Below are 24,243 nucleotides of genomic sequence, written 5' to 3'. Positions count from 1 at the left end.
GAAACAAAAATAACTAAAAGAATATAATTTTTGGTCCCCCCCCCAATATCTCCTGTTCCACACTCGATGACAGTAATGCACCTTTAAGTTGTTTTGCCAACCGCCAAAAAACCCTAAAGAAGACCCCCCCAAAAAAATATGGAATAAAAGCATTTGATGGTCTCTCTCTTTTTTCCCCCAAGAATAATTATTATTAGCAGCATTTTTCACAAATTGCTACGGTCATTTCACCGGTTTGTTTATATTCTAAGTGGAAATTATTTTGTCGGATGTTTTGTATAAAAGTTCTTATCAAATTTGCAAAAAATAAAATTTAAAAAAATGCTCCGTTTCTCAAAATCCAGTGAATGTGGATAGAATAAAACAGTTACTCCACTCAATCTTGTTGAACATGGCTTACTGCCAAGTTGGCACTACGTGACTCATCGGCTATCAGCTCATGTCCGACTCGATTTCGTGGAATAACATATATAAAAAACGTAAGAGCATACAGACCTCTATTCCTGTGTTGAATGTAAGATCAGCGAGGTTGCTAGAGTCAGCAGCAGCGCTGACATTACTGTATCACACAGCATTGTGCGCAAAGCTGTTCTTAGGTGGTTTTTAAAGAACACGAAAACAATTTAACAGGTCCTACTGATATAACAAGAAGCCAAACAGAACCATCAGAGTGAATGTGGAAAAAGATTTAATGTTGTTTCCCATTGAGTTGTGAACGTAACTGATGGACAACGCAGAAGCAGCTGCTGCCCCTCGAGGCTTCATGATGGTATGCAAAGACTCCTATAGTCAAGAATAGAGGTCTTTGCACTCATAGCACGTCACTGTTAACTAAATGACAAGTCTCACATAAAAATCCCCAGCAATAATTATTCATAATGGACAATCAATTATTCAGACTAATCATTGCAGCTGTGGTTTAAAGCATTCAATGACCTCCCCTTATTCACATCCTTCTTTTTCATGTCCTTGCTACTGTGGATTGCTGGAACTAGTGCAGAATTTCGGTGCACACATTAAAGGAATCCATTCAAAATCACTCACCAGTGCATGCCTAAAACAAAGATTAAAAACAAAAACATTACCCTGGCAAAGTCAAAGGCGTATCTGTAAATGTTCCTGAACACGGCTGCGTCGTTCAGCTGAGAGCGCAGATAGTCGAGTTTGCCTTGTAACCGTTCTGTGCAATCACATCTGTTTCAGAGGAAAGGGAAATTAAATGTTAAAATGCTGGAGAGCCAGATGCATTCACAGCTCCACCAGAACACCACTGAGAGACTCTCTTACTGCAGTGACGTCATTCCCTTCAGCCACTCTTCTTTTGTGAAAAATCCCATATTTGGTGCTTCTAGTTTCCAGGCTAAGACTAGCATGATAATCTAAAGGAGAAATGCAAAAAGAACAAAGTTAGAAATGTTAGGTGATTAAATATCAGGTGCTCAGAGCAAGGCAGGAGGTAATACGGAAACAAAACAGACTGATAACACAGACAGTGGGCCTCATTTATCAAGCTAGATACAAATGGATTTATTTGTTTAAAAAAATGTTCACAAGAACACTTACATGAGAAACGTGACGTTCATAAAAATCCAATTTGCTCTGAAAAAATACGTATACTATGAGGGCTCCTAAGTTTGTGTACATTTAAATTTGCAGTAGGTACGATGTATGAAAATAACTGACATTTGCTAAAATTGTCACTATGTCGTGACAATAGTACCAGTTGCCATTCAATTAGGACAAGAGTAAGTGCAAGTGTGTATCCAAGTCAGCTGATGCACTGCAATGGCTGAGGTGCATTACTGGAAGATTTAGTGCGCTCACTAAATTGGGTTTCATGGAAAAACGGAGTTTGTTAACCCTGAGAAGAAGAAAACTTTGGGTTTTCCTTTCCAGAAAGGCAGCCAATTCAGACTCTAGGTTAGTTACCATGGCAACCAAGTCTGTGACCCCAACCTGCTTGCTGGCAGGTTTTCTTGAACAAACCCCGAGTTTCTCACCATCTCCTATCTCCTCCCTCCTGCTGTGCCTGAAGTAGCCATCGGACACGGGGTGTCCTTTATTCACTTGATGTTAAAAGACGAATTAATTGACAAAGCCTTACATGGGGGAAGAATATTGAGACCCTGATTAGATGTACTATGTAAATCAATAGAGTCTAAAATATCTTGTCTAATGATTAGATTACAATACATTGAAAGTTTGATATTTTTAAATGCATGCAAATCTTTAAAAAATAATTTCAGTTTATTTTAGATTTTTAAAAAATTATTATTATTATTTTTAATTTCCACCATTACAGTTTTTGTCTTGGGCACCCCTTAGAGGCAGTCCACATACAATTTTGGAAACCTGGAAGTTCTAGGACCTTTTTTTCCCCCACTGGCTAGTTGCCATAGAACACCATTGATAATGGCTTTTCATATTTTTCCACACACGCTTAACTCAGAGTCGACTGTACAAACTCGGATCAGCTGTTCTGGAACCACAAACACAGTGTTCATCAATTCGGAGTTCAGTGTTAGGCTCAGAGTTTGTTAAACCTACTTCTGGAATACCCACCATGTGACTGGCATTTATCAACATACTCATGAGAGTACAAAGAAAATCTTTGTAATAAACTTTACTAAAATGTATAAAGGAGCCCCAGTGATTATTCAAAATGATGTACTATGTATACAAATAAAATATACCATGCACCAAGAGGCTCCAGTTGAAATTATAGCTTCTCTGAGGTGACTGGTATAGTACTATTTAGTGAGGGGTGCAGCCCTAAAGAAAACAGTACTATGCCAGTCACCAAAGAGAATCCATAATTACCGGTATCTTTCAGTGCATGGTATAGTATTTGATTTACAGTACATCCCTCATCAAAAAATTCCAAACTAAAAGTGTTAACTTTCATCTACAAGTTTGAATCTCAGCATAAACTCACTGGAGGCAGCCATGTTTGTTATGTCGGAGCGGCCTTCAACCTGCACATGTGCAATATACAAATGCTCATGGCGCTACAGCTGTGACTCGAGTCAGTTACTAAACAGTTATTTTTGGTATTTGAAAAAGGAGCCCAAGCAGTACATAAAAACAATCACTGACTCAGAAAATCAGAAAGCTATTAAAACTATTGATTTATGTGGTTATATTAAAATGTTTTCAGTTGAAAATCCCCCTGGCTGAAACGTTAATGTTCTGATCGTATTAATGACTTCTATTTTCATCCTTTTATTGTTTAAAAAAGAATCAGGTTAGCTGTATAGCTTGAAATTGTGACAGCAGTTCATGAGTTATCCAGGATATACCATGACTGACGCACCATACGTCACGAGATACATTGCTTAAAATCAATGGTGGAACTGTTTGTCACATGAGCCATCCTTGGCCAATCCCTGCACAGGTTTTTTTTGATGAGGGATATAATACTAGAGATAAAGCAGTATGGACAACACTGTATGTAAACAACAAATATTTCCTTTACACTGAGCACATGCTACTACTCAGGCTGAATTTTCAAGAAGGCAGACCAACGTTGTGATTATGCTGCATCCCCAGTGCAACACAGTCATTTCATAATTCTAGAACTGTATATCACATGACTCTAGTACACCAAATCAATTTTTGCATACTACATACGACCAGAAGGAACAGTACAGAGTGCACAGTGCTCGTGTACATAATTTTAAACATCATCCAGAGTCAGGGCTGAGCTAGAAAACCAGGGATATTCTATAAAACATTTCGCTTGAATCTAATTTCTGAAATCAGAAGCAAATTCGACTGGATCAATATGGACAGCTGGCGTCGGTGATTAGAGAAAAGCACTTTTTTTCCCCCCACAATGTAACCTTCCTGAATGAAATGCCATATTCGAGCAGGTGGGTTTATCGAGCAGGATTTGACTGGCTTGTGAAAGTGGCCATTCCAAAACAAACATTAAGGCGCTAGCTTGTAATTGACTATGGAGAACTATACTTGTGGAGGCAAAATTTTGTTGTATTTTTGTCTCAGGAGTGACGCCATATTTATTTGTGCCTGTACATCCAACCAGTCCAAACTCAAATGCACATAAATATATAATGATCAACATTTTATCATCTCATTCACAAGGCTCAGAGGCTGTTTAGAGCTGTGAAACGTCACTGCAGTTTAGTGGAAGATTACAGACAAAGAGAAATTTAGTATTTTAAATGATTAATACAGACAAAGCATGTACAATCTGACTAAAAACACGAGCTGGCAAAGCAAAAAGTTCAGCTTTGATGTCATATTGTCTAAGATTTTAGATCCCATTTTAGAATAATCGAATGCCTTGCAATATTTTCAAACATTTGATTTTTCTGAGGGCCTTAAAACGTTCTTGTAGTGCGAGACTGCTGGTGACTGATACAGCGAAGAGAATTAAAAAAATAAAATAAAAACTGTTGAAGAACCACAGTGATTGAGCACAAGCACAATTGTCCCTTACAAATGCCTTACAATAATTAAAAAAAAAAAAATTTTAAAGATTACTAATCCAGGACGCTCTCAGTTTTTCAAACCTGTGTACTAAATTCTTGAGTGTGTGTGTGTGGGGGGAATCAACAAAGTAAGAAGACACTAACATTCTCAGGTTCAACACCAATATCCTCACAGAACTTCTCCATGCCCTCAGGTCCCACCACATCATCCGGTCCTGATGGAAGCAAGATGATGATGCACTGATTATGTAAAATTACACATCGGGACAGAAAACAGACTTTACGGTTATGTTATGATATGATGAGCTTCTTAGGTCTACTGTCAAACAGCATCAAATTCTTTAAGCAAATGCAGGAAAATGGCATACCTGCATATTCATAAAACCACGCAAGGCACTTCTTGCTGGAGAACTGATCTTCAGAGTTTATCAACCTCCCAGGAGTCTGTGTCCTACAGTAACTGAAAAAAATTCAATCATTACATTCAAGTTACTCTGTCACGTAACTGGAGGCTAATATCTGGAGGCTAATTTAATAAACTCACAAACTGTAAATTCCAGAAGGTCTTAAGTTCAACTCCCACATGCATTTGTGGCTACAAACACTCAAATCTTTAGCAGCACGCTTGGATTGTATGGTTTATAAGTTGGTTTGGATAAAATAAATAACACATTATATATATTTGAATAGAACAAGTACATCACAGTGTCCGAAAACAACTGGACACGAGGTATATAAACTCATTGCAATATGAAAATGCCAAACTAACATGCTGCTCCAGTGCAAAAGTAAGCATGTCTTAGTTAAATCAACTATATCAGGGCTGAACTATTGCTTTAAATTTACATTAGATCAATTTAGTTTAAACCCTGTCAAGCACAATTGAGTTGCACATCCAGCAGGCTGACAGAGGATGAAAGCTCTTTGGGGCATCGGCCTACCTGGTAATTTTGCACTTCCGGATGCTGGGGTCTTCAGAACCACAGGACTTTCTTTTCTTTTTTACAGGCATAACGGGGTTTCCAAAAGGTTGATTTAGCCTTGCAGAATCTAAAACATAAAACCATAATACTGCTCACGACAGACATTAACTCAAACAACATGTCCTAAACAAAAACTGGAAGCCTGTTATACCTGTGTGCACGCGGCCACTTTGTCCATTCAAGTCAACAAGATTCTTCAGAAAGAGAAAAACAAAAACAGCATTAGAAATTCTGTTACACTGCGACTGAGGGGAAAAAAAAGAAAAGACTTTTAAACAAACAATCTAATTTTTTGTGCTCATGGTGTGTTTCCATATGACCTAGGATATTGGAATTTCTGAGCTCCCAGTTAGAAATTCCAACTGGAATGCCCCTTGAAGTCAGGTTTTTGACTCGGAAAGATGAAAGAACCTTACCAACCCTGACCTCAAAATACAAGATGGCTGCTCCGCGCAACACCAGTAAGTGAAAACTATAGTAATATACTGTTTATTAGCACTTCTGTCTTAAGTCAGTTGTACACACCGTACTATCCCACTTCTATCCATGGACATGTTGCTACAGAGTTCGTATGTGCATAATACTGTGTAATGTGCTATAATCAACTAGTATTGCTAACAATGGTGAACAGCATACAAAAGTTTTCCTGGAGGCGTCCATCTTGGTTTTCTGACTATTTGTACCGGAATGCTTTCAACTTGGGTGTGATGTCATTCCCAGTTCCGATTTCTGAGGTAACAGTGCATCACCATGCTGCCAAACAACCAATGACTACGCTCACATTAATTATCATTTAATTCCATTTTTGTTTTTACTGATAGAATTCCTCCATGGTTTAGATAATATACTGAAGGCTAAGATAGATCCATCACACTGCCACTGAACTGCTACAGTATATTAATCTCATCCTTTTTAAAAATCATGAATCTGTAAATAAACCAGAGCTGGGTGATAGCTGAAAGTGATTACACAAAAAAAAAAAAAAAAGTATTGTGATATGATTACAATCACCATTTCCCCCCAGCACCATGTGTAAAATGTTTTACAGCAGGGTTGTCATGGCAACCTGTTTCATCCTGATGTCCTGCTCTCACCCTCGTACACCACATATTACAAATGCTGAGAATTTAAAGCAGTATTGATAAGCTTCTTCGCTCTGAACATGTCCACGGTCCGATCGCTTCATCAGTGTCCTCACATGGGGGGCCATGATCGCTTGTTATTGGTGGAAATACCCGGCCTGAGCTGACAGCAGTGAATAAATCAATGATAGCAGAGACAGTAAGTATACAACTAAAGAATTTTGTGGTAGTCATCAACAAGTTAACATTTAGAGACAGAAAGATTGTCACTTCACCAATATCTGATGACATCATCCTATTTCCCAGCCCCAACATAAAAAATAAAAATAACAGATTACAGATCCAAAACGGATTCTTTAATTAGGCATATCAGGTGAAAATTCAAATTCAGTCCAAATTGCCTGAAATGGCTCTCACTGAATTCAGAAATGAATGCAGAACATACATTTTACAGAATTAAAATACATTTATCCATTCTTGAGATATTCCAAATTAAAGATTGAAAAAAATGGTTTAATTTTTAGAAAACTTATGCATTAGGATAACATGGTCCAAAATGGGCCTCATTAACGCATGAGATCAAATGTTTTTTCTTAATAACTTTTTTTATTTTTCAAGATATTTACGTGGAAATTGGCAGGTACATAGATGGCTGTATACTGAATACAAAGTGTGAAAAATTAGTAAAACCCAATTATGCAAATGAGTATTCTGCGGTCTCAAAAGTAGCCGGTCACCGGCGGCAAATCGCCGTCTGTGGCTTGTTATGCCGCCGGCTATTGTCAGTCAAGTCACAAAATTTAATATTAAATATTTCTGACGGCAAAAAAAAGTTGTGAACGTAAATTACATCCACTATGTCATGTATGTCCGTTGCCGCGTCAACTTTGTTTACATCCTCTATATGAGTGCAGCCATTACTGCCCCTTGTGCCATATGTAAGCCGTACTCTGATTGGCTTAGAGTGTTCCATGGACTGTGAATGGTTCATACCATCATGTGACTCACAAATGGCGACGAAGAGAGTTGCAAGCGGCTCCATGCTGGATGCGTGGCTAAAAAGGTCTAGAGGGAAAGGTAAGTACGCTTTGAACGCAAATTTATTCTGTCATTGTGTTGATATAGAAAAATAAATACGTCTTAGTCCACCATTTCTCAGCCTTGCTTAAGACATTATAATCGCAGATCGTAAAGTTGACTCTGCGTTTGACAGCTGCTCGAAAAAACAAACTGCGTGCGTAACAACGCTAATCAAGCTTAAGCTAGACGACCCGCCTCAAATACCCGTCCCGGGTAAACGTTATCCCAATTTTAGATGACCTGTTCCAAACCATCCCGCCCCATGAAAAATTCGTACTTGCATATCTCTCTCTTTTATTTATATATATATATATATATATATATATATATATATATATATATATATATATATATATATATATATATATATATATAGGGAACATGGTGAATAAAGGGGCACCCAGGAAGTACAACTCACTCTCCATACCAGACGCACTCGAAACTGCCAAACAGCGACTAACAGCTCTGGCCACCCGGTTGAAGAGATACACTAAGGAGGGAGAGGCTAGGAGAATAAACAAGCTGTTCTCCACTGAACCAGCCAAGGTGTACTCTCAGTGGCAGGGGAACAACAACCGGTCAGACCCACCAAGAGCTGAGGTGGAAAAATACTGGAAAGACATATGGGAAAGAAAGGCATCACACAACACCGATGCCCAATGGTTAGTGGACCTAAGAGCTGACCACAGCAACCTCCCAGAACAAGAACCAGTAACCATCTCAATGGCAGACGTCCAAGAAAGAGTGTCAAAGATGAAGAGCTGGACAGCACCAGGCCCCGATATGATCCATACGTACTGGCTGAAGAAGCTAACTGCACTCCATGAACGCCTAGCAGCACAGATGAACCAGCTGCTGAGGGATGGGACCCACCCAGAATGGCTAACCCAAGGCAGGACAGTCCTAATCATGAAGGACCCCCAGAAGGGACCCATCCCATCCAACTACCGGCCAATTACCTGTCTCTGCACAACATGGAAGGCCCTGTCGGGCATCATTGCGGCAAAAATGAGTAAGCATGTGGCTCAATACATGAGCGAGGCACAGAAAGGAATTGGCAGTAACACCAGAGGAGCCAAGCACCAACTACTGGTTGATAGAACAGTCGCCCGAGACTGTAAGAAGAGACAGACCAACCTGTGCACTGCATAAATTGACTACAAGAAAGCCTATGACTCAATGCCACACACATGGATACTGGAATGTCTGGAACTGTATAAGATCAACAGGAACCTAAGGACCTTCATCCAGAACTCAATGGAAATGTGGAAGACAACCCTAGAGGCCAACTCAAAACCCATTGCCCAAGTCATCAAGTGCGGCATATACCAAGGAGATGCGCTATCACCACTGCTGTTCTGCATAGGCCTGAACCCCCTCAGTCAGATCATCACGAAGAGCAGCTACGGGTACCGATTCCGTAGTGGGGCAACAATCAGCCACCTGCTCTACATGGATGACATCAAGCTGTATGCCAGGAACGAGCGAGAAATAGACTCGCTGATCCACACCACCCGGATCTACAGCGATGACATAGGGATGTCATTCGGATTGGACAAGTGTGGCCTGATGGTCTCAAAAAGAGGCAAGATGATCCGGACTGAGGGGATTGACCTACCAGAGGGCAACATAGGTGATATCCAAGACAGCTACAAGTACCTTGGCATCCCATAGGCTAATGGAAACCATGAAGAGGCCACAAGGAAGTCAACCACAGCCAAATACCTCCAGAGAGTAAGGCAGGTCCTGAAAAGTCAGCTGAATGGTAAGAACAAGGTCCGAGCCATCAACATGTACGCACTACCAGTCATCAGATACCCCGCTGGTATCATAAACTGGCCAAAGGAGGAGATAGAAGCCACAGATATCAAGACTAGAAAGCTCCTCACCATGCATGGAGGGTTCCACCCCAAGTCCAGCACCCTGAGACTATACACTAAGCGGAAAGAGGGAGGCCGAGGGCTAGTGAGCATCAAGACCACGGTCCAGGATGAAACATCGAAAATCCGAGAATACATCAGAAAGATGGCCCCAAAGGATGAACTGCTAAGTGAATGTCTCAGGCAGCAGAACCCTGATGAGAGTGCAGAGGAGGAGGAACCTGGAGGGACAAACCCCTACATGGCATGTACCACCGTCAGATAGAGGAAGTGGCTGATATCAAGAAATCCTACCAGTGGCTGGATAATGCAGGACTGACAGACAGCACAGAGGCACTAATCATGGCAGCACAAGAACAGGCCATAAGCACAAGAGCCATAGAGGCCAGGATCTACCAGAGTAGATCAGACCCAAGATGCAGACTGTGCAAAGAAGCCCCTGAAACAGTCCAGCACATAGTAGCAGGGTGTAAGATGCTAGCTGGATCAGCGTACATGGAGAGGCACAACCAAGTGGCTGGGATAGTATACAGGAACATCTGCAACCAGTATGGAATAGAAGTACCCAAGTCCCAATGGGCCATACCACAGAAGGTGGCTGAGAACAACAGGGCCAAGGTTCTGTGGGACTTCAGCTTCCAGACTGACAAACAGATCCTGGCTAACCAACCGGACATAGTGGTGGTGGACAAAGAGCAGAAGAGGGTGGTGGTGATAGATGTGGCGATCCCAGCTGACGCCAACATCAGGAAGAAGGAATATGAGAAACTTGAGAAGTATCAAGGGTTGAAAGAGCAGCTGGAACGGATGTGGAAGGTCAAGGGTTGCGTGGTCCCCGTGGTAGTGGGGGCACTTGGGGCAGTAACCCCCAAACTGGGAGAGTGGCTCCAGCAAATCCCAGGAACAACATCTGAAGCCTCAGTCCAGAAGAGCGCAGTCCTAGGAACATCGAAGATACTGCGCAGAACCCTCAAACTCCCAGGCCTCTGGTAGAGGACCCGAGCTTGAGGATGACATGGATACCACACACACACCCCGCCGGGGGTGAGAAGGAAAATTTTATATTATATATTTATATATATATATATTTATATATATATATATTTATATATATATATATATATATATATATATATACACACACACACACACACACAATATTTGTTGTGCCTAACCCGCACTAAATTTCTATTCAGTAGGCCCCTACATGATTAAGTTGATGAGATTTGGATAAAAGTTATTTTCAATAGAAATGCTGAGACTGTCAATGAGTGCTGCTAGCTGCTGTTTTTTAATAACGATGAAGTCAGCTGATGAAGTACATGTAGCTGCATTTTATGTAACAGTTTATTGACTGCCAAAAAATAAACATTTTGATTATAATTGAAGTTGTTTTGTTCTTCATCTGTATTCAAGATTTCACCATATTCAATAGTATTAGAGAATCTGGAGAAACTTGTAACCTTAGCTTAGTCAAAGTGCACATCAGACTTAAAATTATTATATCATCCATATGTGGATTTCAATCGGACTACTTTTTGTGTTTGTTTGCAAATATTTCTGAAATTTGATAAAATGACTGAGGTATGGTTTCATATTTCAAGTTTCCAAATAGTATTGATTACCCTTTATTTTCACTGTTAAAAGTTACCAGAGGCCACCATTTCTCAGTGCATTTCATAAAACTTTCCGTGCCCAAAGGGGGGCGCACCCCCCTTTGAAACCCCCCCTGCATGCTTTGCGTGCATTATGTCTGCCACTGGCAGACATTTTACCATTTTGCACCGTGCTGTAAATTATTTGTACCCTGCTATTCTCCCAAACTTTGAAGCCCCTGGTATTATGCTAATTAGCTAAAATTGATACACTCAAAAAAGGTAATAAGATTTCTAATAACCTCGTTGTGCTCTGTAGCAGTGTTGTTTTTGGCAGCCATTTTTGATTTAGTTTTAGTCTTAGTCTTTTGGACGAAATGCTTATTAGTTTTAGTCACATTTTAGTCAATTCCATCCTTGATAGTTTTGGTCTAGTTTTAGTCGACGAAAACTAAAAGGGTTTTAGTCATTCATTTTAGTTGAAAAAAATAATTACTTTAAAACATTAAATTAGGCCAATACAGAGATAGGAAATTGTAATCGAGGTTGACAGGTTGTGCATAACACTCAAAACGGTGTCTCAAAACAAACTTGTTTCACTTGAACGTAAAAAGTATGTCAAATACTTGGGTTTAATAATCGATGACAATCTTTCTTGGAAGCCGCATATTGATTTTATTTGCAACAAAATAAGCAAGGTTGTCGGCCTTTTGGCCAAGCTTAGACATTTTATTCCACTACATACCCTTATGACATTATATCGCTCTCTGATTCAACCTTATTTAACATATGGTCTTAGTTCTTGGGGACAGGCTTGTAAAACATATAAATAAAGTATTAATCCTACAAAAACGAGCTTTAAGATTAATCCATTTTGTTGATAATAGAGAAGGTGCCCTTCCACTGTTTTCCAAAACCAATATTTTACTCGTAAATCTTTTCTATGAATGTATTTCTAAATTAATGTATGACGTTGTTAATCAAAGTGCACCCTCAAACATTTGTAAATTATTTTCTTCTATTTCTAGTATCCATTCTTATAACACTAGGTCATCTTACTCCAAGAACTTGTATACTCAGTATTCTCGTACAAATCTACAAAAGAACTCATTTTCCTGTGTTGGTGTTAGGGTATGGAACCAGATTCCAACTTCTATAAGATCTTCATCTAAATTGTCGTTCAAGAAAAAAGTCAGACACCACCTTTTTTCTGATTTAAGTAGATATGGATATGATGCTGACATCTCCAAACTCTTTTTTTCTACATAACTTTATTTCTATATATAATTAAGATATTGTGGCAGCGGGGGCGTGGTCAAGCGCCGGTCTGTGACAGGAGGGTGGAGCCAGGGAAGGTGAGTGGCAGAATCGCGACACCTGAGGGTAATTAACCTGCGTTTGTGTGTGTGTTTTCCCAGTAACCGCTCCCTATTTAAGGAGGCAGAGAGAGAGGAGAGGGAGCGCAACCCGGGACCAGACAAGTGTGTGTGTGTGTATGGAAGTATTCAGACTGAAAAGTTGTGAAAATAAATAGATTTATCTGCCTCCAAGCATTGTCCTGCCGTCCTCTGTGCTCCACCCACACTCGATACGCGCTACAGAGATATATATATATATATATATATATATATATATATAAAATTAAGATTATATATCTTAATTTTAACTTTAAATATTATTTAATACCATGCATGAATTATTATCAGTATGACAAGTATACTCCTCTCTCTGTATATTTTTTTCAATGTTACTGAATGATATATTATTGTACCTTTATATTGAATAACAAGTTGTTATTCGTTGTTAATCAACAAAATAGTTGTTGTCAAGTATGTTTTATTATCTTTTTCATACATATTTAAGTATTATATTAATTCATATAAAATATTTTATTTCTTTGTAAACATGAGTCTGCTTTGATTAGCAGTGCGCTATTTGCAGACTCGTGTAGTCTATTATATGTAATTGAAATAAAACATTGATTGATTGATTGAAGTGCGCATGCTCTCTACATAAACACTGTCTAGTGAAGACATCCCAAGTCTCCCGCAAGTTCCGGGAGTCTCCCGCAAGTTCCGGGAGTCTCCCGCAAGTTCCGGGAGTCTCCCGCAAGTTCCGGGAGTCTCCCGCAAGTTCCGGGAGTCTCCCGCAAGTTCCGGGAGTCTCCCGCAAGTTCCGGGAGTCTCCCGCAAGTTCCGGGAGTCTCCCGCATATTGATAGTGGCTCCCTGATGCCCGCAAATTGGATAATATCTCCCGGAATCTAGAGCAAGCGAGCAAGAGCATGCACGCAAAACATTAATGTCTGCATCGCGCATATGACGGAGTGCGCGAGGGAGAGCGAGAGTCTCTGCGTGTGTGCCTGTTCATGTAGTGCAAGCTAGACAAAGAGCATCCTGATTGGCTTGCAGGCATCCAAACTCATTTCAGGGAGGTGTCGTGACACCCCCCTTCGCTGATGGGAAAAAAGTCATGCGTCACGACACCTCCCTGAAATGAGTTTCTGCAGGCTGGGATGTCTGCTAGTACGCATGCTCCATTGTTCACAGACTCGTGTTTCTGCCTCCGTTTAACATGTCGCAATATATTAAGGCACAGCAACAGGTCTGAAAAGCTGCATTTCCCCCCGTATGTTTCACAGTAACTCAAATATGGGTCAATATATAACAAAGCATTCAGTTGTTGTCCCACCAATAATCCCTGCAGGACAAGTTTTACTCATGGACATGTTAAATGAATTTAAGTTAGCTTAACCAAGCCAACTTTAGCATGAAGCTAGCGGTCCCATTCATTTTTGCCAGGTCACGGTGTTTTGGAAAACTTCATAGGAAATTCATCACAGCCCAATTGTTGAGTGACATTAACCAAAGCTAGCAAACGTATACATGATCTGTTAAGGACTTCTTGTAACGTTAACTTACCGTCACAGAAATAGCAGCATGGTGAGCCTTTAGATGACTCTTGAGGTTGGTCGTATTCTTGCCACGTAGTTTATAGCCACAGCGTGTACCTGTCTCCCACTACAAAGCATTCCATTTTATTTTCTGCTGGATTATGTGTAAAGTATGTCCATAAATCATCGCGTCTTTTCCGCCCACCAAGCCCTTGTACTGGCGTTGCCGCCACCATGGTCCATGAACTGTGTGCACTGTGCCTGGTGGGCGTGGCCAAACAAGGACAGGATGCAGTGTATTGCTGATATTTTCAGCACTTGGCAGACAGATTGCACGCGCCGTTGGAGGAAAAAAATGCCATGCATTTTGATAGTCCTATAGCCAACCCACTAACATTTTCGTCTTGTCAACGAAAACAACAGATACGTCTCGTCATATTTTCGTGATCAAAGAGTTATGTTTAGCTCGTCACTGTCTCGTTTTAGTCATGAAAAAAAGGTGCGCTAACGAAATAATTTCGTCATCGTTAACGAAAACACTGCTCTGTAGGCCTTTGTATTTTTCAAAAGTAGCACCTACTAGTGTTTATATGAAAGAATATGAATGATAAGATTCACAGCTTTCAAGGCAAACCTCGGGAAAAAAAAAAAAAAAAACTGTGCAAGCCACATCCAATAAACAATCCCAATTAATTGAACTGAAATTGACACTCGCGTTTCTGACTTCCCGTTTTTTAAAATCTCATTCCAATCAAAACAACTACAGTTATCTTCTCAAATGGTTGTTTATTTACATGAATGTTTGATTTGAAAAAATAAGTAGGTAAAGCTATGAAAACTCACTTCAAAGTCTCCCATGAATCACAACATCAAAACTAGCAGATGGAAAATTTTGCTGAATACTTCATCAGAAACAGTGAGAGCTACAGAACATCCCTATAAAAGTTATCTGATTGATATTCATGAGTAATCCAGTCAGAAACTGATCAGAAGAGAGAGAGCCTGACCGCTTTCCCGTGACTCAAAAAGCACCGTCAGCTTCCCGATGTCACGCGATCAGAGTGTGTACTCTGTTGTACCAACTTTAACCTGCCGTTAATCCCAAAGTACTGAACAGATCTTAATGAGATAAATTTCTTTGGAAAGCAGAAATAAGCTTTTTAATGATAGTATTCACAATAGAAAATATGCAAGAGATCTGGAAACTAATGGCCCTTTTCCACTACCCTTTTTCAGCTCACTTCAGCCCGACACGGCTCGCGTTTCGACTACCAAAAACCAGCACGACTCAGCTCGCTTCAGCCCTGCTTAGCCCCTAAGGCTACGTTTACATTACGTCGAATCAGCGGATCATCAGATTAACGTTCTTAAAACGATTCGCATTTACACTAAAACCGTTAGCCGTGCACACAGCAACACCAATACACGGATACGCTCGGCTCCGCAGGCATCCTGCGCTCCAAATCACTCCGCCCTGAACAGCGAGTGCCCTCTGGAGGGTGCGCACTCCAGCCCTGCGCAGCTCACACAGCGCGCGAGTGAAGTGCACAAGCCACGATTCGGGACTGAGCCGCTGTGTGTGTGATCCCAGCGCATATCACTTACTAAGTAGTGGAAGGATGGCAAGCCTAAAGACAATCATAACTACACAATGGGCAGTATTTGCATCAGTATTTGCAGTATTTTCATACTTTTATACTCTTTAATGAAAGGTGATACAAGGCGGAAGTCCGCGCCGTTTTTCAGCAGTCGCGTCACATGACCAACGCCAGCGAATCAGGAAGGTGGATGTCACAGTGACGTTGTCCAATGAGGACGCCAGCTAGAGCTCAGCACAGCGTATTCGCGTATCTCAATGTTTACACAGCACCGGACCAGATACGATCTAGATTGAATACGTGGACGCTGGCGGATTCCCGTTTCCCGGCTTTTCCAGGTGGTTTAATGTAAACGGACAGTGCATCCGCGAAGAAAACGAGACAGATACGGTCTAATGTAAACGTAGCCTAAAACTCGCACCGTTTTGGAGTAGGGCTGAAGCGAGCCAAAGCGAGCCGAGTGAGGCTGGGGGCGTGAGCAGACACTCCCCTGTGCACTGACTGGTGAGGAGGAGTGTCCTCACATGCCCACACACGCCCCGCGAGCGCGCTGGGATCTGTAAACACCGTAAACCCGGAAGAAGAAGAATTACGAATTACGAGAATTTCTGAAGCCTTATGCGCCTCGCCTCATCTATACGCTCTTGCCAGTATCTGTCCACGTTGTCGGTGACAACAAGCCACAGCACCAAGACCAGCAACACTAACGACTCCATGTCCTCCATGTTTATTGTTTACTATTCGGGTCGTGAGACTACCGCTTAAAAGATCACTGATGTCACTGTTTGCGCTGCTTAACGACATCACCTGACGTCCACCCACTTTCGCTAACTCCACCCAATGTGTCCACCCACTTCCAGCCAGCACGGTTCAGCACGGTTGTAGTCGAAATGCAACTCCAACAGCCCCGCTCAGCCCGACTCAGCACGGCACGGCTCAGCCCGACTCAGCCGCGTTCGTAGTGGAAAAGCGGCATAAGATGAGCGTCTGCATGCACAATTTTCACAGCATGGCCAGCGAGTATCTGATATGCCTAATATTAATCATCAACAAGTTAAAAATTTCAGATGACAAGATTGTCACTTCACCAATATCTGATTAAATCTTCCTATTTCTCAGCCCTAACATAAAACAAATAAAAAACAGATTACAGATTCTTTAATAAACACTTCAATGCATAAATCAAGTCACAAATTTCACCAAGATCTGACTTAAGTCAAATCAGTGTAAATACTTTTCACTATTTCACTGTTATTTTTTATCACTCCAATTTATGCATTTTATACCTCTAATGGTTAAGATATTATCTTAATATAATTTCATCTAACACAATACTATAGTTTACCTCCAGTAGTACGATTCAATAATCAGAGAAACAAACACCACACACTATTCAATAGATCATCTAAAGCCCAAAAATTGACTTACAAGTCTATCCAGTGTTTGGGACACGTTCTTAACGTCCTCCAGTCCGTACCGTTGTCCTTCAGAATAAAAACGAGGCTTTTGTAACACACATTACAAATAACACATTAACATTCTACAGGCCTTTATAACATTTTAACCTTGGACAGTAACTTTAAATCATGACAAAAACAAAGTTATACTTGTGTTTTAAAAGGAAAAATATAAAGGATTTATTATAAATGTAAAAAGTATTATTGTGATTTAAGCTACTGTTTTTACAGCAAGTACTTACTTCATTTTACTGAATTAACAATACTCCTATGCCGAAACCCAACATCTCAATTCACTGTGTTTACTACACCATCTCAGAAATGTCTCAAACAAGGATTTCAGTCACTGATTAAATCAGAACTCGTGATTTGTGGGTACTCACAAAAATGTTATCAGATAAGTCACCTCGCAACAGCAACGATTCTATTTGTTTACAATTCATTCATAAACTCTCAAATGTCACCTATTTAAATGGAATACCTTGAAATTGTCAGCATTGGTTAGAAGAACTTTATTCAGGAAAATTATCCAACATTATATATAATTCAGCAGAAAAATTATGTGAACCTTTGCTTTCAGCATCTATTGTGACCCCTTTGTAGAGCAATAACTACAACTCAGCATTTCTGGTAACTTGATCAGTCGTGCACATCAACTTGGAAGAATTTTAGCCCATTCCTCTGTACAGAACAGCTTCAACTCTGGGATGTTGGTGGGTTTCTTTACATGAACTGCTCAAACAACATTTCTATTTGTTTAAGGTCAGGACTTTGACTTGGCCATTCCAAAACAGCAGCTTTATTCTTCTTCAACTGTTCTTTGTTAGAATGACTTGTGTGCTTAGGGTTGTTGTCTTGCTGCATGACCTACCGTACTTTCTCTTGAGATTCAGTTCACAAATGGCCCTTTTCCACTACCCTTTTTCAGCTCACTTCAGCTCGCTTCAGCTCACTTCAGCCCGACACGGCTCGCATTTCGACTACCAAAAACCAGCACGACTCAGCTCGCTTCAGCCCTGCTTAGCCCCTAAAACTCGCACCGTTTTGGAGTGGGGCTGAAGCGAGCCAAACCGTGCCGAGTGAGGCTGGGGGTGTGAGCAGACACTCCCCCCCTGTGCACTGATTGGTGAGGAGGAGTGTCCTCACATGCCCACACACGCCCCGCGAGCGCGCTGGGATCTGTAAACACCGCAAACCTGGAAGAAGAAGAATTACGAATTACGAGAATTTCTGAAGCCTTATGCGCCTCGCCTCATCTATACGCTCTTGCCAGTATCTGTTGGCGTTGTCGGTGACAACAAGCCACAGCACCAAGACCAGCAACACTAACGACTCCATGTCCTCCATGTTTATTGTTTACTATTCGGGTCGTGAGACTACCGCTTAAAAGATCACTGAATCAGTGACATACAGAGCATCGTGGACGAGTTCGCGGAGCGCAAGGCTCGTCGTATGCCCTTCAAATAATGCGCGCAGTAGGCTATTGATGTTTTATTATGAGCCATGTACAGTATGTCGCCTAATGTTTTTTTGTTTCTGAGTTACATGTTCGTTTGAAGGACTTAATGTACAAAATAACATAGTTGCACCCCGGAGTGTTGAAATTGGTAAACACAGTGCATTCAGTGAGGTTTGCACCGCCCTCCTTTTATTTCTGACTCTTCCTGTCACCGTTGCAACCTCTGAGCGCTCATTCGTATGCCCTTCAAATAATGTGCGCAGTATAGGCTATTGATGTTTTATTATGAGCCATGTACAGTATCCTAATGTTTTTTGTTTCTGAGTTACATGTTCATTTGAAGGACTTGATGTACTAAATAACATAGTTGCACCCGGTAGTGTTGAAATTGGTAAACACCGCAGTTGCGGACATTTTGTAGCCTAAAATGATGTTATGATAAGCTTTAATAAAGGGCCCGGTCATTTGCCCCGCCCCCGGCCCGGCTCTGACTTGTTCCGCCACTGTCACTGATGTCACTGTTTGCGCTGCTTAACGACATCACGTGACGTCCACCCACTTTCGCTAACTCCACCCAATGTGTCCACCCACTTCCAGCCAGCACGGTTCAGCGCGGTTGTAGTCGAAATGCAACTCCAACAGCCTCACTCAGCTCGACTCAGCACGGGACGGCTCAGCCACGTTTGTAGTGGAAAAGCGGCAAAACAGATGTCCTGAGATTTTCCTTAAGAATTCACTGGAAAAATTCAGAATTCATTATTCAATTTAATGGTGGCCCAGATGCAGCAAAACGGGCCCAAACGATGATGCTTCACAGATAAGATAAGGTTCTTATGCTGGAATGCAGTGTTTTCCTTTCTCCAAACATAAATGTTCCTCATTTAAACTAGGGCTGTGCGATGTCCCCTTAATTGGCATCGACGATGTTTACAGTGCAAACATCGTGATGGACGATGATATCGTGGGCGGGGGATTTTAATACCACGTTATTAAATATATTATTATTATTATTATTATTATTAAAAGTATTAGATACTCATCCGAGGCTTTGGCACGTAAAGGAAAAAAAAGCGCTAGGTGATGTGGAATATTTGGCCTTGATAACGGATATGTGGTTCAGCTGCAACATGATGCCCTATATGTCAGCTACCGTACATTATGTGGACCGAGAGTGGGCAATGCAGTCCAAATGCCTGCAGACGAGTTTCATGCCAGAGACACATTCAGCAGACAATTTAGAAGACGCATTGCGCGAGACACTTGCCGAATGGAAAATAGAGGAGAAAAAGATCGCCTGCATAACAACGGGGCGAATATTGTCACAGCCATCAGGCAATTGAAATGGCCGTGGTTAAGTTGTTTTGGGCACAATTTGAACCTGGCCATAACCAACTCGCTTGCGCAACAGAGGGCCAATACAGACCGAGCGTTTGGAGTTTGCCGAGCAGTCAACACTGCGTTTGCGCACAGCTGGCTTCGGAGAAATGAGCTGCGCAAAGCGCAGGTGGAAATGAACCTCCCCGAGCACTCACTGATCACGGCAAGATATTAATCTGCTCTAACAATGAAAGACTAGTATTCAAACTATGAGAAGAAACTACACTTAAGCTATTACTCATTGTTTATTTACACCATATCAATTGAAGATGCGTTTCGGCCTTTAGTGCGCACTTGAACGCGCTAATTTTTCCAATTTATTAGTGTTTGAATTACTGCAGCCGCTTTTAAAATCATGATTTAATATTTTTTTTTTACTGTCTTTACATTTATCAGAATCACCTTCATTCTTCCATTTGGGTTGACATTATGGCTTAGAGTGGACCATTTTGTGTCTGAAAGTAGGCCTATTTACCAGATTAAAGTTATTTGACTTCTGCCGAAGTCTGCGCTTCACTGCCGTTTGATAAGGTGCAATATTTCCCGACTGAAGTCGTTAATAGTGGCTATTTGTTTGAACAACATGACAAATTTTACATTAAAAGTATAGTGTAGGCTAAAAAATGAAGTTGAAATTTATTATTAGTAGCATACTGTATTTGTGTAACCACGTTATGTTCACTAGCACGTCCCTGCACCATAGCCTACGTGAACAAGCGGTAATAGGATATTACTTTATAATGATTTATATAATTATGTATTTATATATATACACGTTATATAATATATTTATATATTAAACAAAACTAACTAACTAAACTAACAAAAAACTAACTTTTTAGGTTAAATAGGCCCAGATGATACCGTATGCATGATTATGACAGGAGGGGGCGTGGTATCACGATGGTGGCTCTCCATCGCGATGGATGACCACCATCGTCGATGGACGATGGCATCGTCTATCGGCACAGCCCTAATTTAAACCAAAATGACCCATTTTGTTCTCATCCGTCCACAAAATTTTTCCAATAGCCTTCTACCTTCTCGATGTGATCTTTAGCAAACTGTAGCCGGGCAGCAATGTTCTTTTTGGAGAGCAGTAGCTTTCTCCTCGCAACTCTGCCATGCACACTACTGTTGTTCAGTGTTCTCCTGATGGTGGACTCATGAACATTAGCCAATGGGAGTAAGGACTTTAGTTGTTTAGAAGTTACATTAAGTTCCTTTGTGACCTCACAGACTATTACACACTTTGATCAAGGGAGGGTAACCGTGATCTTGAATTTCCTCCATCTGTCTGACTTGATTGGAGTCAAAACTCTTTACAGATTATTTTAGAATCTTTTCCATCCTGATAAGCATCAAGAACTTTTTTCTGAGGTCCTCAGAAATCTCCTTTGTTAGTGAAACGATACACTTCCACAAATATGTTGTTAAGGTCAGACTTTGATTCCTGTTCTTGAAATAAAACAGGGTGAACACACACCTGATTGTCAACCTATTGATTGAAAAGACTCAACTCTAATTTCACCTTCAAATTAACTGCTAATCCTAGAGGTTCACACACATTCACACGTGTAATACTGGATAATTTTCCTAAATAAATAAATAAATAACCAAGTATGGTTTTTTTTGTCCCATTTGTTTAATTGGATTCTCTTTATCTACTGTTAAGACCAGAGTTTAAATCTGATCTTTTAGGTTATACTGATGCAGAAATGGAGAATAGTTTAAAGGGTTTGCAAACTTTCAAGCGTCACTGGAACTTATTTATGTTACAAATAAGCTTCATATATGAGAAGCCTCAATCTGAAAAATGTTGGACTGATTTATGTGAATGAAGGATTGTACTATTAAGATAGCATTGGGAAAATATGAGTCAAGTATTGGACAGTAATTGACTTATTACTATAGCTTCATGAGGTCACTGTAGTATCGTACTACTTCTATTTTGTTATTTGATGGAAAATGAGGTTACCAATAATTGTTTGGAAACCTTATAATCTGAAACCAAAGACAAATTGTGATCCGCCATCACTAATAAATCTTAGATCAATGCTTAAAAAAAAAAAAAAGTTGAAAACAAAAACTGGGAAATTAAACTTCAGATGCGTGATGGTCCTTCTGCTGTTGGGTATTAGACACAAAGTCTTTTATTAAAAACACGCGCGCGCACACACAGCAGACCGCTGCGACGAACTAATTTCATTTCCAGATTAAATATAGAGATGCTGCTTATTAACACATTCATTCTGCTTTCATTTTTTTTTCTATTTGTGGATTTTGCTGATGCAGTTTCTTTGCTTCTAGAATCATTCTTCTGCTTCTGACCTTTAGCACATTTTTAGGAGGAGGGTTTTCTTAGAAGGTGTTCACCTTCAAACTCTATTGGTCAACTAATTTGAGTGGGAGGTGTTCTAAAAGTTAACCACGCCCTCATTATGACATTGCATCTTATATTACTCATATTACGAAAAGAATGAGTAAGTACTGAACCGGTTGTAGATGCATTCATACACATTTCTTCATCACGCACGTTATACGTTTATTCCAGCTGAGTAACAGTTTAAACAGCTACCATTAGTTTGGTGACCAGGCAGAAGTTGGCTTCTTATTCAAATTTTCTGTTCCAATCTCCCGTTAAACGAGTGGGCGGGGTTAACTTTCAGAGCACCGCCCACTCAAATCAATTGACCAATAGTATAGATTCCAGAAGAAAAACTGCATCAACAAATATTTGCATATAGGAAAAAAAATAAAGCAAAATGAGTGTGAGAATGAAGAGACACCTTTTGGACATTTTTATTTAGACTCTGAATAAATTGTTTTTACTTCAACACATTTTGATTAATATTTTGCTTGTGGATTAAAAAAAAAAAAAAAAACTTTTGGTACAAAATGAACGCCATACAAATCTCACCTCAGGTATAGGAAGATCCTCTTCCTCAATGTTTAGCTCAAATCCCTGAGTGTCGTGTTTCTGAAAACCAGAGAAATATATAAAATTAAAAAAAAAAAACACCCAGCCAACATTTCTAAATATAACCCTAGAAAACGAAGGAAGCTGCCACGCTTGTCGCGTCATAAGATGAGAAGTAGACTATTATTTATTCTCCATAAAACAGACTTCTAAGTAAACATAAAGCACATAGAGATGATAAACAGATAAATGCAGCTAATCCCTAACTGAGTATTCTGCTAGCTAGCTAAACTTAGCAACCTGGCTAACCTAGCTCGAATGCCGGGTGGTCGATAAAAACTAACACCGGTCATAAATGTCAAGAAAAATATCTGACTAAAGCTGATGTTACCATTAACGAGAACACTGTTATTATATCAGAATATTCTTCAAACCTGAAAACTCAAACTCCGAGTAGAAAGACTTTAGTGTAAATAAAGAAACTAAGACCCGAGCTGCTTTTTCACAACAGGAAAATCGCAGGTTTTTCTGAGTGAAGAGAAATGTGAAACTCGCCCCCATGATGACAGTGACTTCCGGGGAGGCAAATATTTCAAAATAAAAGTTCGAACAAAAAACAGTACAGAGCGTGAATATAGAATATAGACCACCCAAATGACCCGCAAAATGATCTCTCAACCAGCTGACCCGCCAAGACATGAAAAAAAAAACTTCATCAGAAAAATCTAAAGAGTAATGTTAATCATCTGTCAGGATGCCTAAGCTTAAACTTGCCGATAAGTGTTTTTGGACACTACTGAGGAATCGTGCAATAACCACCATGGCATCTCCCTCCTGTCCATAGCAGGACATGCTCAATCAAGCTTGTGTCATGCTCAATCGATTTTCCACTTCGCCTCAGTCCATCATAAAAGAGCTCAGGCCCAGAGAAGGTGTTTCTGGATATTCTTTATATCTGTTTTTAACGTGCATTTGTGGGCACCCTGTTTTATTTAAAGAACAGGGATCTATCAAAGTCTGATCTTCACATCCTGAAAACATCATCAGAGATGTTTTAGGTCATATTTATGCAGAAATATAGAAAATTCTAAAGGGTTCACAAACTTTCAAGCACCACTGTAGAGTTAAGAACAAGTTCCTATTAAAGTGGCTGGTGATTGTTTAACGGGTGTTAACTGTGATAATACTTCTTCACCAAGCTAACGCTGTGGTCCATTTAGCTTGGAAGTCAGAGCTGGGAATGTCGTCACACCTGAGTTGACTGCGTTCCAGTACAGCAAGTCGGAAATCCAAGATGGACCCCGTTATTAGCCATCAGTTGCTTAGAAGTTACCCTGGGGTCCTTTTCTGGCCTCGCCGACTATTACACACCTTGCTCTTAGAGTGATCTTTGTTGGTCGACCACTCCTGGGGAGGGTAACAGTGGTCTTGAATGTCCTCCATTTGTATACAATCTGTCTGACTGT

At 40.4% G+C, this 24,243-nt stretch overlaps 1 protein-coding gene across 2 annotated transcripts in view; it reads right to left on the bottom strand.

Annotated features, from left to right (window-relative positions):
* dcun1d5 (DCN1, defective in cullin neddylation 1, domain containing 5 (S. cerevisiae)) overlaps nt 1-23,319 on the bottom strand; it is a 28,305-nt gene extending 4,986 nt beyond the window's left edge. The window contains exons 1-9 of one of the 2 annotated variants that reach the window (XM_060923457.1): nt 23,212-23,319; nt 22,778-22,837; nt 16,993-17,048; nt 5,589-5,631; nt 5,396-5,504; nt 4,823-4,914; nt 4,599-4,669; nt 1,288-1,379; nt 1,086-1,194 (exon numbers count right to left, since the gene is read on the bottom strand). In XM_060923457.1, the coding sequence (XP_060779440.1) occupies nt 1,086-1,194; nt 1,288-1,379; nt 4,599-4,669; nt 4,823-4,914; nt 5,396-5,466 (435 nt within the window). In that variant the 5' untranslated portion in view covers nt 5,467-5,504; nt 5,589-5,631; nt 16,993-17,048; nt 22,778-22,837; nt 23,212-23,319. Of the gene's footprint in view, nt 1-1,085; nt 1,195-1,287; nt 1,380-4,598; nt 4,670-4,822; nt 4,915-5,395; nt 5,505-5,588; nt 5,632-16,992; nt 17,068-22,777; nt 22,838-23,211 lie in introns of both variants that reach the window. The other variant, XM_060923458.1, reaches the window with a different exon arrangement.
* Nucleotides 23,320-24,243: the final 924 nt, after the last annotated feature.

This window comes from Neoarius graeffei, chromosome 6 (assembly GCF_027579695.1).
Source record: "Neoarius graeffei isolate fNeoGra1 chromosome 6, fNeoGra1.pri, whole genome shotgun sequence".
In the NCBI taxonomy this organism is placed as follows: Eukaryota; Metazoa; Chordata; class Actinopteri; order Siluriformes; family Ariidae; genus Neoarius; species Neoarius graeffei.
Note: the sequence above shows the minus strand (reverse complement) of the source record. Positions and strands in the feature narration are given on the sequence as shown.